Below are 12,928 nucleotides of genomic sequence, written 5' to 3'. Positions count from 1 at the left end.
GGGCGGATAAAAAAACAGGCATAGACACGCAGTCGCGGTAGTTAAACAATACAGAGGGGCATTTCACCGACCATCGAGAAAGGGAATCAGTTCTTCGCGCGTGCGCTCAGCGCCGAGTGCGAGAGCAATCGTCGACAGACGGTGGATGGCATTGAGACGGAGCAGGACATCGTCGTGCTACACGAAAGGACATCAGCAATCGGTGTGTTTCCACAATCATCAAAACAACCATCATCGCGTCGGAAAGCTAGAGCTCAGACAATAGCCATGATCCAACAACCCATTCGTAGGGCGAGGGCGAGACACAACAAAAGGGGCGTGTGGCCAGCGAAAATCAAAAAATTCGTACCTTGAGCTCATCGATAAGCACGGCGATGGGGTAGAGCTCGTCCGTGGCGTTGGGCGCGTCTGCCATGAGGAACGGAATGGTGACTGTGACGAGGGAAAGCGAAAGGCGGCTCGGGACGGCAGGTCGATGGAATCGAGACGACGAGGAGGAGAAGGAGGAGGCGGTGGTGAGAGATGCGGTGCGATGCTTTGTCTGGCGGGGAAGAAAGACAAAAGCAGGGCGTCGCGCGAGGAGGAGGAGCCTTCACGTCGATTCGGGTGACGATGCTTTGTGACGAAAACTCCAAGATACAAAGAAAAAAAAATCGACAAATAAGGCCGGGGCGCGTCAAAGGTCGATGATTGCGCAGCCGGAAATCGGACGGTGTGGATATGAAGAGAGGCTGAAAACGAGGCACAAGGGTGCAAAATGACGAACAGGATAGAGAAATAAAAGAGACGAGAAGAGCGATGCAGTGAGCGCTTCTCAAGCTAAAACAAAAATAGCAACCGAGCAGGCGGAGAAAGAGACGGTCTGCGAGGGAGGGAGGGGGGGATGCGTTTTCGACGAGCGCGCAGTGGAGCTGTTGATTGACGATTGGCGATGCAAAGGAGAGAGGTTATTAGACTGGGATTGAGGTTGGGGGAGAAGCAAGCAAAAGTAGAAGACACTGGGGGGAGAGTGGAATGGGTCCCTTTCTTTATTCGAGATGATGCGGTGGTGCTTCGAAAAGAACAAGGTCCGTTCTGAGAGAGGAAGGGGCAGCCCAGTCCCAAGCAAGGTTTTTGGGTCGCGAGCAACGCCCAGGTTGGAAAGAGCATTCACCACCCAACCGCCCAATCCCACCCCTCCCTGTAGTACAGGATACAGCGGTCGCTAGAGGGGCGGCTCTGGTTGCTGTTTATGCCTCCCCTCGCTGCTTCCCCCTTTTCGGAGTTTTGTTTTTTCGTTCCTTGTTTCGCTGTTTCCAAGCTGGCGGCAGTGTCGCTAGTGCTAATTTAAAATTTTGGGGGGCCTACCTGTCTGATCTGGTCGGTGAGGCCGGGCGCGCCTTCCCAAACAGTGGGATCGCATTACAGCATTCCCAGCCCCGTCCGTCTACGGGGTAATAATACCCTACCGAAAGGGAAGGCGTTGCAATTAGAGGACACCAGGCCATCCATCGCAGGATTGTGCAAGTCAACAACTGTAAATAGCGTTCCATTCCGCCAGGTGAGCTATGTTGTCAACCGCAACAAGAGGCACTTTTTATGCCGGGTCGCGTGTACCTACGACTGCCAATGCCGGCACGACCCAAACCAGGCGCGGGCAGCAGAAAAGAGTGATGCAATCGTCATTTGGTCAGATACAAAGCACGAGGCGCTACTGGTAGCCTAGGATCGGCCTAAAGCAATAGCTCTAGAAGAGAGCTGAAAGGCCAGTGGCGGGGTAGTCTTAAGATACTTGTCAACTGACAATCAGTGAGGGGTGGAGTCTCTAAGCTGAAGGCGCCCACTATGCAGCTTCCCTCCACGGTTCCCGTGTCCTTGACAAAGCAAGCAGCTGCCCTGCCATGCAATCTATTACGATGCCCGGAACAGAAGGCGCAGAACAATGTGCGAGTTAAGAAGGAGCGGCCTTGCTGCATCCACAGCAGTGCTTTGGTGCTGTAATATGGGGTTGGTAAACGCCCAATGCAAGATTACATAGCAACCAACACCAGAAGCTTGGGCCAGTTAGGTTAAACAACAGCGGGGTTGCCGGCGGCTGGCAAAATGGAGACTTCATACAATTTACAGCGCGCGCGGCAAGACGAATGGCACATCGCATCTTTAACGAAAGCACGTGATATCAACATTGAGGGCCTCAAATAGAAATAGAGTCCTGAGGGCAACAAAGCTTATGTTGATTCGCTGGAGTTTTTTCAGGTGGTCTAAAGGCACCGGAGACCAAATAAGAATAAAGACGCCGAAAAGCAAAAGGCAAAACAAGAGTGGGAGGAGTAAAAGATAACCACCCCAAACAAAACGCTGATCCATACAAAATAAACAAATGCACGAGTCTGTCTAATCGTGATAATAAAAACGTCGAGACGCCGAGGCCACCAGCAAACCGCAATTCTCCGTTCCCCATGCTACATATCCCGCAGCTCTTGCTCGCCGCTCGAGCGGTTCATCTGCCGGCTGCGTCTGCTGCCGCTGCCACCCACAAACGAGTCAAAAACGCCGCCGCTGCCGCTGCCGCCACTGCTGGTCGCGTTGTCTTTGTCCCCGTCCGCGTCGGCCAGGCCAAAGAGAGACTCGCGGCCGTTGATGTTGCTAGCAGGTGTACCACTTCTGGTGCCGGACACGGAGCCGCCACTCTCATGAACGGTGTTAGTTGCGTTCCCTGTAGTACTGCCATTGCCATTACCATTGCCAATGCTACTGCCGACGGCCGACAGCGTGCCAAGGACGCCGCCGACCTTTTGGCCCAGACCGAGGCCGGCAAAGCCGTCCCGGAGAGCAGCAAAGGCGCTGGGTTCGTTGGTAGACGAGCCGCTGCGCTGGAATGAGGGGATCGAGTCGACATTGTCATCAACGGGCGAGGCGAGCAGAGCGCGCGCCATGGCGGCGTTGGGGACGTTGATCGTCGTTGCTGTTGTTGTCGCCGTTGTCGCCGTCGTCGCAAGCTCGGCTCCCGCGGACTGCGACGTCTGGAAGGACGGCGGTGAGGCCGGACTGGCACCACGGCGGGGCGAGACGGACCGGCTGCTGCGCGCACTCCTTGCCGTTAGGCCTGATGGGGCTGTAGGATCGTCGTCGCCGGGCGTCACGATAACCGTCGCCGGCGCCGCAGCTGTGGCCGTCATGGTGGCGTGGTAGTTAACGTGGCGTTCCACCGCGGCGGCTGCCGCAGCGTTGAGCGCGCTGTTCATGTCCTGGTCGGTGCGGTTAAAGGCCTGGTGCCACCAGCGGATCTCGTCGAGTTTTGGGAACAGCAGGCGGTCGTCTTGGCGGCCGTTGCCTTCGTTGCTACCGTTGGTGGCAGCAGCCATGGCGGAGGCGTCATATTGTGGGTTGGTGAATTCGGCACGGCGGGACAAGAAATAGTCCCAGACAGACGAGGTGCGCTCTCGCACCTTGGCTTCGAGGCGCTGGCGCTCGTTGTTATAGAGGAAGGTGCCATACTGGCACGAGTAGAGGTGGTACAGAAGACGCCGCAGAAAGCGCTCGTTGAACTCGAAGCGCGTGGGATATTGCCGCAGCAGCTGGTATGTAGCATCCAGGAACTGGTGGAAGACCGGGCTGATTTCACGCGGGCGTGTCGCTTGGCTCTCTTCCACGGGTGCGGACCGGCTGCCAGCATCTTCGGCGGCGCCGTCGCCGTCCGACTCTTCCTTGTCCTGGCTCAGGCTCTTCTTGAAGAACCGGCGCGCGCTGGCCACGGCATTGTCAAAGACCTCGTTGCGCCCATCGCTCTCGCCCGGTTCAATCTTGGTCCCTGCCATGGCGTCGTTTTGTGTGACGAACCACTTCTCTGAGTTGAGGTGGCCGGAGCGCTGCTGGAACATGTGGCCAAACGACAGCCAGTCCTTTTCCACCAGGACGATGAAACCGTCAATGGTGCGGAAGTAAGGGTCCAGCATAATCTGCGCGAGGCCGCTGAGCTGGCTTGTGCGGTCCCAGCCGTCGGAGCAGTGGATCAGCACGTGGGCAGCGCTGACACCGACCTGGCGCGCAATGGTCTGCGAGCCCGTCAAGATGCCGCGGATGTGCTTGAGCCAGCCGCTCTTGGCCAGCAGGTCCTGGCTGGGCGGCAGCGGCGAGATGTCAGCGTCCTTGACGGCCTCGATGACCTTGTTGAGCGACTCCCGCATGACGTGAATGTTGTCAATACTAAGGAACATCTTGGTGGCCGACTTGTAGTGGTCCATGTTCTCGGACCCTTTGCCCACCACCTGCATGGCAAGCGAGTTGATGGCCGGGCGTGCGTCGACAATGAGGTTGTCCCGCCGGGCACCGAAGACGCGGCTCGCCGGATTATCGTCGGACCCATCATCGGCCTCGGTGGCCGAGTCGTCGCCACCACTGCCTCCCATCTTGTCTACGATGGTCACTGCTTCGGCCACACCATCGTATGTGACAATCATAGTGTCACCGCTCCCGCTCCCCGACTCGCCGCTCGGCGTCGACGAGTCACTGGTAGCTGTATTAGAGCCGTTATTACGGATATTGCTGTTGCTGTGCGTCGCGTCGCCACTGAAGACAGCCGTCGACTTGTAGAAGCACGCGCTCACCAGCCGCTCATCCTGTATGCTGCGATTGTTCCGAACACCCACCAGAGGCTGCGAGCTGCGGGTGATGCTGCACTGCGTAATGGGGTGGTAGTACGTCAGGGCCGGAATGCGCGCGCGCGAGCGGAACTGGCCGGCGTATTTCAACACGTTGTCCGAGATCTTGGAGGGCACCACAAGCAGGCTCGGGTACGTTGGTGAAAAGGTATAGTCCTTGTTGATGTGCGAGATGCGCCAGCCACGGTCTGGCAGCTTCTCATTGATGCCCTGCCGGCGGAACTCAGCACGTGCGTCGTAGACGTCCCAGCCGCACAAGTCCTTCTCCTGGCGCGCGGGCGCATACGAGAAGGCGTAGAGCTTCTCGATGCTGCCGAGGCGGCAGGTGCGGCTGCGGATAAACTCAAAGACCTCGCGAGCCTGCTTCTCGTCGGTGAAGCTAAAGCAGACAATATTAAAGTCACGGCACCGTATGCGGATCGAGGAGGGCACGCCGCTCGAGGACGGCGTGGGCCGGAACGTACAGTGGGCAATAATGGGGTAGGTAATCCACGACTCGCGCTGCCGGGCGGGTGCCGTAGTTGGCGGTTGTGGTTTTTGTTTGCTAGAGTCGGAGGGAGTAGAGGAGGAGTCGTTGGATGTGCGAGTCGGGCTGTCCTTTGGTGGAGGGGGTGGTGGTGTCGCTGCTGACGAAGCTGTTGACGATGCCGCCCTTGCTAGTGGCGGTGTCGGGATTGGGGCACAAAAGACAATGTGGAAGTTTGTGAGCTTCAGCGTGCCCCGTGTCGACGTCCCGGCCGACAGCACGCTTACATTTTCGATTGTCTAGACGTCGGGCACAGCAATATGTTAGTAGAGGCCGGAGGTGTGAGCTTGACGGTGGCATCAACATCGCAGGGGCTTACGTACGAGCTTGGGGTCCATGCCGTCATCGGGCGCCGCCGTCGGGTCGGCAGCGACGCAGGACAAGGGACGGAAATAACAAAGGAAGAAGGCAGCTATAAGAGCTTCAACTGAGACGTGCTGAAGTCAACAGATGAAATATATATGCCGAAAAGCCGAGAGCCAAGCGTTCAATGACGTTGCTCCGGAAGTGGCGGGCAGTCAAAGGGGCGGGGAACGGATGCTGCACGGGGCGTGATAGTTGATGCTGTGGCCGGTAGAAAAGCCGTTGGAATAATGCGGTGCGCGTGTATGCAATGAACCGCGATGCACACGAGACCAGTGGCGGCGGTTGTACACACTCTTTCTGTATTGTTGTGTGGGCTGAGATAAAGCTGGCTGGAGGGGCCAGGTCAGGTTGTGCAGCCTGCCCAACAGAAGGGAAGGAGCTCTCTCGTTGGCGGACGGTCGTGGTGGTTAGTGCGGCGCTTGGCAAGTATATGCGCCCAATCGCAGTCACGTGGAGTTGGTCTTGAATTTGATTTTGGTTTCTGCTAAGGAGTATTTATATTGTGTTATAAATTTTCAAGAATGTTCCATTTATCCACCAAAAATCGAAATCAAGTAGGCTCCAGAAGAGTTGCGAAATGTGAAGGTTCGGCACATTTGCATCTTAAGCCTTGTCTGTGACGTCGTTGTCGGCTTTATTTAGAAAGCGACCGTCGACCTCGACAAATTTCCATCACGTGACTATCATGGTCGGTTTGTATGGGATGGACAGAAAGGTATCTATAAAACGAAGTTTTATAGATACCAAATTTTATTATGAGCTTACACTGATACAATATTTCCTTTTGGCGCGGTTACCAAGTTTGAAAACATCCTGTTTTATAGCAACAGACCTGATAACGCATCACAATGTCAGGCCTTCCAGAGCAGCGTTATATTGTATCTGCACATTTTTGTTGTTTTATTTTATTTTATAGTAGAATAATGTTTGTTTGGGTGCATAATTGTTTCAAAAAAAAAAAAAAAAAAAAAGAAACACAAAAAGCGTTTTCCCTGTAATGGACATTATTTCACTGAGTGTCAAATGGTGAGGATATTTGCTATTCGAGTAATTTTCGTGAACGCCTCCAGAGAAGCAGAACATAAACCAAGGCTACTTGGTGAAATGGCGCATGTGCATTTGCATGGTCTCGTCACTCTGTTTCTTGTCCTGTCAAACCGCGGTATTCGTGTTAGTCTCCTCGTTTTGATTTCCGCATGGGCATCCTTGCAGGGTCCGATGAATAGGATGGGCTGGAAGAAATAGTTTGGTTACAGACGTCCATGGCTATCTTTTGTCCGGACGATAAATACTATGGCCTCGGGCAGCAACTTTGATCACTTGAAGCTTTCTTGACCCTTCTCTATTCTGCTCTACCTGTGATTTGTACAGTATAGATTCTTCTTGCACACATCTCGAAATTTCCAAGTGAAGAACATAACTACTTGCATCTCACTCGACTTTTACATCATGGCCGACGAGGTCCAAGAGGCCGCCAAGGACGCTCACATGCCGAGCAAGACAGATGACAAGGACAACGATGCCTCATCCATCAACGAGGCCACTCGTGGTGACAAGTAATTGAACAATGGCAAAACAAATAACGCCTACATACCCAGGAAAGATCTAGCAATCGCAGTCTACTGGTCGTGCGCTTCTGTCTCCGCTACCTCATGATTTAAACAACGGGAGCAGAGGACGTGTCTGTGCTGAAACTTGCGGGAGAAAGCGGAGAGATATGTAGGAAAAAGGCCATAATATGAATCTTAATTTCTAAAGGCACGATTTTCCAGAAATCAAATACTTGTCCCCAAGTGAAGGCTGCGTTCTGTGTCGGTGAAAGTGCTTTCTGTGGCTTGAAAGGGAAGCTTCTCATGGGCATAGTATCATATACTTAAAGACAGTATTTACACTGTATTGATTTTGGGGCTGCAAAGTGGCTCGAGTGGTCCTCTCTTATCATTGGCTGAAAGCGCACCCTTTTTTCACCTCACTGCAAATTTGTGCGCAGAATGCGGTGCAAGTGCAGCTCCTCGCTCAATGACTAAGCAGTTAGGGCTTCCTTCCACCTGAATCCGGCCCTCTGGTTGGTGGGGACCTGGCAAAGAATTTACGGGCAGTCCAATGATTTTTATTTTTTGAATGGTAGCGCCAAAGTGCAGCGAAAAAAGTGCATTGGAGGGTTGTCGTCCATTTCGAGCCTGCGTGAAAAGTGATCCATCTCCATCACCCTTTGACAACCCACGAACGATACCCCCCGGTTTCGACACTCTCGACGACAACAACCTCCCGCTTTTCGGACTCTTTCCTTTTCGAAATCCTCACATATCACAAACATGGCTACCCCGGGTGCTCAGATGTACGTCAACGATCCCACGAACGGATTTTGGAGGGGAATATCCACGAGAAAGAGACTTTTGGTTTTCGATTTGGAGGACCAGGAGATGATCGAGGGACAGGACTGAAGGAGGGGGCATCCGAACAAAGTGATCCAGCAATGCTGACTGTTTTTGTTTTCTTACAGCTCCAAGCGGAGAAAGTTCGTCGCCGACGGTGTCTTTTACGCCGAGCTGAACGAGTTCTTCCAGCGCGAGCTGGCCGAGGAGGGCTACTCCGGCGTCGAGGTCCGCGTCACCCCGACCGTCACCGACATCATCATCCGCGCCACCCACACCCAGGAGGTTCTTGGCGAGCAGGGCCGCCGCATCCGTGAGCTCACCTCGCTCATCCAGAAGCGCTTCAAGTTCCCCGAGAACAGCGTCTCCCTCTACGCCGCCAAGGTCCAGAACCGCGGTCTGTCCGCCGTCGCCCAGTGCGAGTCCCTGCGGTACAAGCTGCTCAACGGCCTGGCCGTCCGCCGTGCTTGCTACGGTGTCCTGCGCTTCATCATGGAGAGCGGCGCCAAGGGCTGCGAGGTTGTCGTCTCGGGTAAGCTCCGTGCCGCCCGTGCCAAGTCCATGAAGTTCACCGACGGCTTCATGATCCACTCCGGCCAGCCCGCCAAGGACTTTATCGACTCGGCCACCCGCCACGTCCTGCTGCGCCAGGGTGTTTTGGGTATCAAGGTCAAGATCATGCGCGGCTCCGACCCCGAGGGCAAGGCCGGCCCCCAGAAGTCGCTGCCCGACTCCGTCACCATCATCGAGCCCAAGGAGGAGCAGCCCGTCACCCAGCCCATCAGCCAGGACTACGGTGCCAAGGCTGCCCAGCAAGCCGCCGCCGCCGAGGCTGCGCGCGCTGCTGAGGCTGCCGCCGCGGCACCTGCAGACGAGGAGGCTGCCCCCGCTGAGCAATAGTATGCTCAACGTGGCGGTGGCTTCGATGGGGGTGTACTGCGTGGCAGTGGTGGTGGAGCGGGAGCTGGTGTGAGTGGCGGCGGCGAGCAAGGTTTGGGCAGCGGCGGCGGCATCGCCCCGGGCAGTCTGGCTGCACCTGGAATCATGATGCGAAACGACAACGACGACGACAACATCATCGTCCTCGACCACATTCCTGCCGACGTTGCAGGCCAGTCTGTGGGCTTCCTCAGCGGTGACGCGTTGTACGACGAGCCCACCGTGCAGGTGCCCATGGGCATCCAGTTTGGCGGCGCCTACGATGTCGAGCATGGCAACCTCCAACGATGGTAAAGGGCGACCTGGACGGCAATTTCCTCCAGGAAGTATCCCCCCGGGGATGAAGTGTCACGTTTTGTTCTTCAGAGAGGAAACATGAAACCAGTGAAAGGCTTTTGACACGTGGAAAACGAGGATTTGCAGAAAAGTTGATTTGAGGAAACGGGCTCTGGGACGAATGGGACTACGAACGTACCAAAACGGACAAGGGAGGGGATAGTACTTGTTTTTTTTAAAACGCCTATTGATTTTTTTTATTTTCTTTCGCTTGGTTTGTTTTCAACAGATTCTTTGGGCGTTTGTCCTCCCCTTGCCCTCCCCTTAGGTTTCACCGCACACTCACACCGTCACACTTACGGTTTAAAAAAAATCAAACTTGATTAAAAATTTATATAATGGTCCTGTGAAGTATGGTGATGTGAGTCGTTTACGGGAGATTGTTGCAAGTGAAACGAGTAGACACTTCCACTCATCCTACGATCACATTGTCGGTGTGTCATGCAGTGTTTATGGAATTGGTTTTTGGATGGTTTGCCCTGCATAATGTGGAGGCAAGGCCGTCGCCTTCTATCGTACACACGAAAAGCGTCGAGCAGGAAAACAAAGCAGCTAGAAAACGGTAGAAAAAGAACAAAGGCAATGAAGCCATCCCCCTATCAAAGGAAAGAGTCCCAAGAAAAAAAGACAAGAAAACAACAAAACATGTAGCTACGCAGCCCCTTAAAAAGACCCAGAAGCGTTACCCAACTGGATGACTCTCTCCCCCCTTTTCGCACAAATATGGCAAACAAAAAAACGAGAACTAAATTGGAAAGCAACAACGAAAAACGCCATGATGATTTCCTCGCCACACCTCTTCTGGTTTCCAAGTCCATCATCTCCCTCGCTGTCGTCAACGAAACTCGCTCCTTATGAAATGTAAAAATATACAATTTTGCGGGAGAGATGGAAGGACATGGTCCCCAAGGTTATGGACCCGGGTTCATGAAGAGGATGCACGTAAGGAATCCAGAAAAAAAAAACGAGAACGCGAAGAGTTCGAGTTCGATAATCCAAGGAACGAGGAAGCAGTTTTGTGGAGAGGGTGTTATGTGCTTCGGTATATGTGTGACGGCATGATAACAACAGAATAAGGACAGAAAGAAAAGAAAACGTAACCAAGAACAGCAAAACTCAAGAAATCGTTAGAAGAAAAGACAGTGAAGTGAAACCGAAATCATGACCAGATCCTGTCCAGTGCATTACCGACCCGGCTTGGACTGATCGGATACGCTTCGTACGCCCCCTGTCTTCTTGTTGTTCTTGGACACGTGCCCGTTGCTGGCGCCGCCGTTGGGGGCATTCGGCGACATGGGCAGCGGGTTGTCCTCATCCGTGTCCTCGGCGAGGTCGGCCAGGCCGAATCCGGCCTCTTCGTCGTCGTAGGCGCGTATTAAACCCTGGCGGTCGGCGGCATTGCTGCTGCCGCTGATACTGTGGCGATGGCCGGGGCCGAAGCTGCGGCGGGTCTCCATGCTGATGCGGGTCTGGAGGGATGAGACCATGTCGGTGCCCATGACGTCCGAGCCGTTGCGACCGGCAAGGCGGGTGCCGTTGGGGTCAGTGCGCGACAGGTTGAGCAGGTAGACACCGGCAAATGTGACGAGGAAGCCGGAGATGAGGGACAGAGTGTTAATCGTATCGGTGGTGTTGAAGCCGCTGAAGAGGATAAAGGACGCGCAGAGTGTGGCAGTTGAGAAAGTGACGTAGTAGAGAGGGTTGACACTGGGGTAGGTAGTTAGCAAACGCAGCGCACGCACGGTGATGCGTGGGGAGGGTGGGGGGGCTGCACACTTACATATTGGTGGGGAACTGGCTGAGGGCCTTGTTGAAGTAGTTCATCTGCGTCAAGATGCACACAGCGGTGATAATCATAAAGACATAGGTGGACGGGTGGGTGAATTGGTTGTTGCCGGAGAAGGTGAGCTTCAGGGCAATGCCAAAGGCCTTGATGGCCATGACAGAGATGGAACCGACGAGCGAGCAGATGCTCAGGTAAATAAGAGGGTTCCGCTTGCCGTAGACGGGGGCGAGCTTGTAAATGGCAATGACGGAATAGACGGTGACGGTGAAGGAGTAGATAAGGAAGCCGGGCTGGATGGCGTCGTGCAGAATCTCGTCAATGGTGGAAATGTCCTCGTCTGGAGGTGCGTGCAGCACAATGATGACGGCGCCGATCAGGCAGATGGCACTGCCGAGCTTGCCCAACGTGCCGAGGATCTCGTCAAGGAAATACGAGCTCAAGACGGCGCCGACAATGACACTGAGAGCGCCGAGGGGCGTGACGAGAATGGCGGGAGCAAAGGCATAGGCGGCAAAGTTGCAGATCTCACCAATGACCACTGGAGCTGTTAGCAGATGGGTAGTGTTTTAGCTGTCAGAGAATGGCAGCAATGACCTACTTGTTGAAATGCCAAACCACCATAATGGACTCTTGAGATAGACGAAGCCATCGCCCTCAAAACCGTGACGTTGCTCGGCATGTATCAAGCCCTATACATCCTCTGGTTAGTAAAAAGTGACTCAGGATCTCGGCATCACATAGCCGTATCTATATGTATGGACTCGAGGCCCGGCGGGCGGCGGTGAGGAGACTCGTCTAATTCGTTCGCACCTTTTTTGTAATCACGAAGCTTGTGCCTGAAGGATAGAAAATGCGTTAGCAAAAGATCGTGACATGTGCGCCATGGGCGCGGAATGTAACATCGAACGGGAGACAACCGAGGCAGCGACGTACCGATGGCAAGACTGGATGCCATGGCCAAAGCCAGGCCGATGTACCTGCAGAAAAGACAAACGTCAGTATTATGGTCAGCGCAGGGCGCCAAAACACCCTTGCCCGGGTTGACGATCGGAACGCCGAAGGGGTAGACGAAGAGGGGAGGGGGAAAGGCCATTCGTACTTGTCTTCCAACATTGTGAATGCGTGTGAAAAATAAATGATCGAAAGACACCAAAGAGACGAGACACGAAAGGAAACAAGGAAACAGAACGAGTGTCGTAGAGCGCGCAGCCCCTAGTTCCCTTTGTTCCTTTGGCGGGAGAGATGTGTCTTCGTCGTATGGCTTTGTATCTGGTTGGGATACCTTGTTCGACGGCGTCTTGGGGGACCCGTAGGGACTGCACGCGCAGTATCGACAAGGAATGGACGACGTAAAGCGAGAGAGCGGCAGTAGCCGAGAAGTCGAGAAGGGGGTCTGTTGGCAGAAAAGAGAGTTGTCTGTCGATTCCGACTGGTACTTGGACGAGGATGCGATCGCCGTCTCGGGTTGGCTGTCGTCGATGGTCGCCAAGACAATTGGTCGCTGTCTATCAACTTCAATTTTTGCAAAAGCCAACAGAAATCGCCCCAAAAGGGTACACAGGAGGGCAAAAGCGAGGGTGATGTCCGCGTTCGAGGTGTATGCTGCGTAACAAAGCGACCAGAGGGGGTTGGCTGTGGTTTCTCCGGTGTGTCGTGAACAAGACGGACAGGTTGGCAAGAGGAACTCGCGCCGGGCGAGACGAGTTGCGTCGAGCGTTGGCGAAGGCTCGTTGTGTGTAGCGTGCAGTGTGGACAGAGCAGAGCGAGAGATAGCGCAAGCGGACCGTGACGAGAATATTGCCTCGTGGGACTGTTACTTCGTAGACAAAGGAGGCAGCGAGGGAGGGCGAGGGAGGACGAGAGAGGCCGAGGGAAGAATGAAGAGCCGCGGAAGTCGTGTGCGCCAGGCGAGGGAGGGTTTGGATCGTGCGACAGAAGAGGAAAGCGGTCGTGGGATTTT

At 54.5% G+C, this 12,928-nt stretch overlaps 3 protein-coding genes across 3 annotated transcripts; 1 reads left to right on the top strand and 2 right to left on the bottom strand.

Moving 5' to 3' along the window:
• Nucleotides 1–2,441: 2,441 nt before the first annotated feature.
• Nucleotides 2,442–5,504, bottom strand: SPSK_06971 (phosphatidylinositol-3-phosphatase YMR1; the record flags this gene model as incomplete). The annotated part of the gene is made up of 2 exons (XM_016733641.1): nt 2,442–5,405; nt 5,490–5,504. 2 exons carry the CDS (start codon nt 5,502–5,504, stop codon nt 2,442–2,444), a joined length of 2,979 nt encoding a protein of 992 aa, XP_016591538.1.
• A 2,343-nt stretch (nt 5,505–7,847) lies between these two features.
• Nucleotides 7,848–9,140, top strand: SPSK_07583 (small subunit ribosomal protein S3e; the record flags this gene model as incomplete). Its single annotated transcript, XM_016734242.1, has 3 exons — nt 7,848–7,870; nt 8,036–8,806; nt 8,855–9,140. The coding sequence occupies 3 exons, from the start codon at nt 7,848–7,850 to the stop codon at nt 9,138–9,140; spliced, it is 1,080 nt and encodes a 359-aa protein (XP_016591537.1).
• A 1,226-nt stretch (nt 9,141–10,366) lies between these two features.
• SPSK_07360 (uncharacterized protein) lies at nt 10,367–12,081 on the bottom strand (the record flags this gene model as incomplete). The annotated part of the gene is made up of 6 exons (XM_016734024.1): nt 10,367–10,889; nt 10,963–11,512; nt 11,567–11,657; nt 11,779–11,804; nt 11,902–11,945; nt 12,068–12,081. The coding sequence occupies 6 exons, from the start codon at nt 12,079–12,081 to the stop codon at nt 10,367–10,369; spliced, it is 1,248 nt and encodes a 415-aa protein (XP_016591536.1).
• Between the last annotated feature and the right edge of the window lie 847 nt (nt 12,082–12,928).

The sequence above is a fragment of the Sporothrix schenckii genome, assembly GCF_000961545.1.
Source record: "Sporothrix schenckii 1099-18 chromosome Unknown Cont41, whole genome shotgun sequence".
In the NCBI taxonomy this organism is placed as follows: domain Eukaryota; kingdom Fungi; phylum Ascomycota; class Sordariomycetes; order Ophiostomatales; family Ophiostomataceae; genus Sporothrix; species Sporothrix schenckii.
The sequence above is the reverse complement of the archived record's forward strand: the minus strand, read 5'-3'. Positions and strand labels throughout refer to the sequence as shown.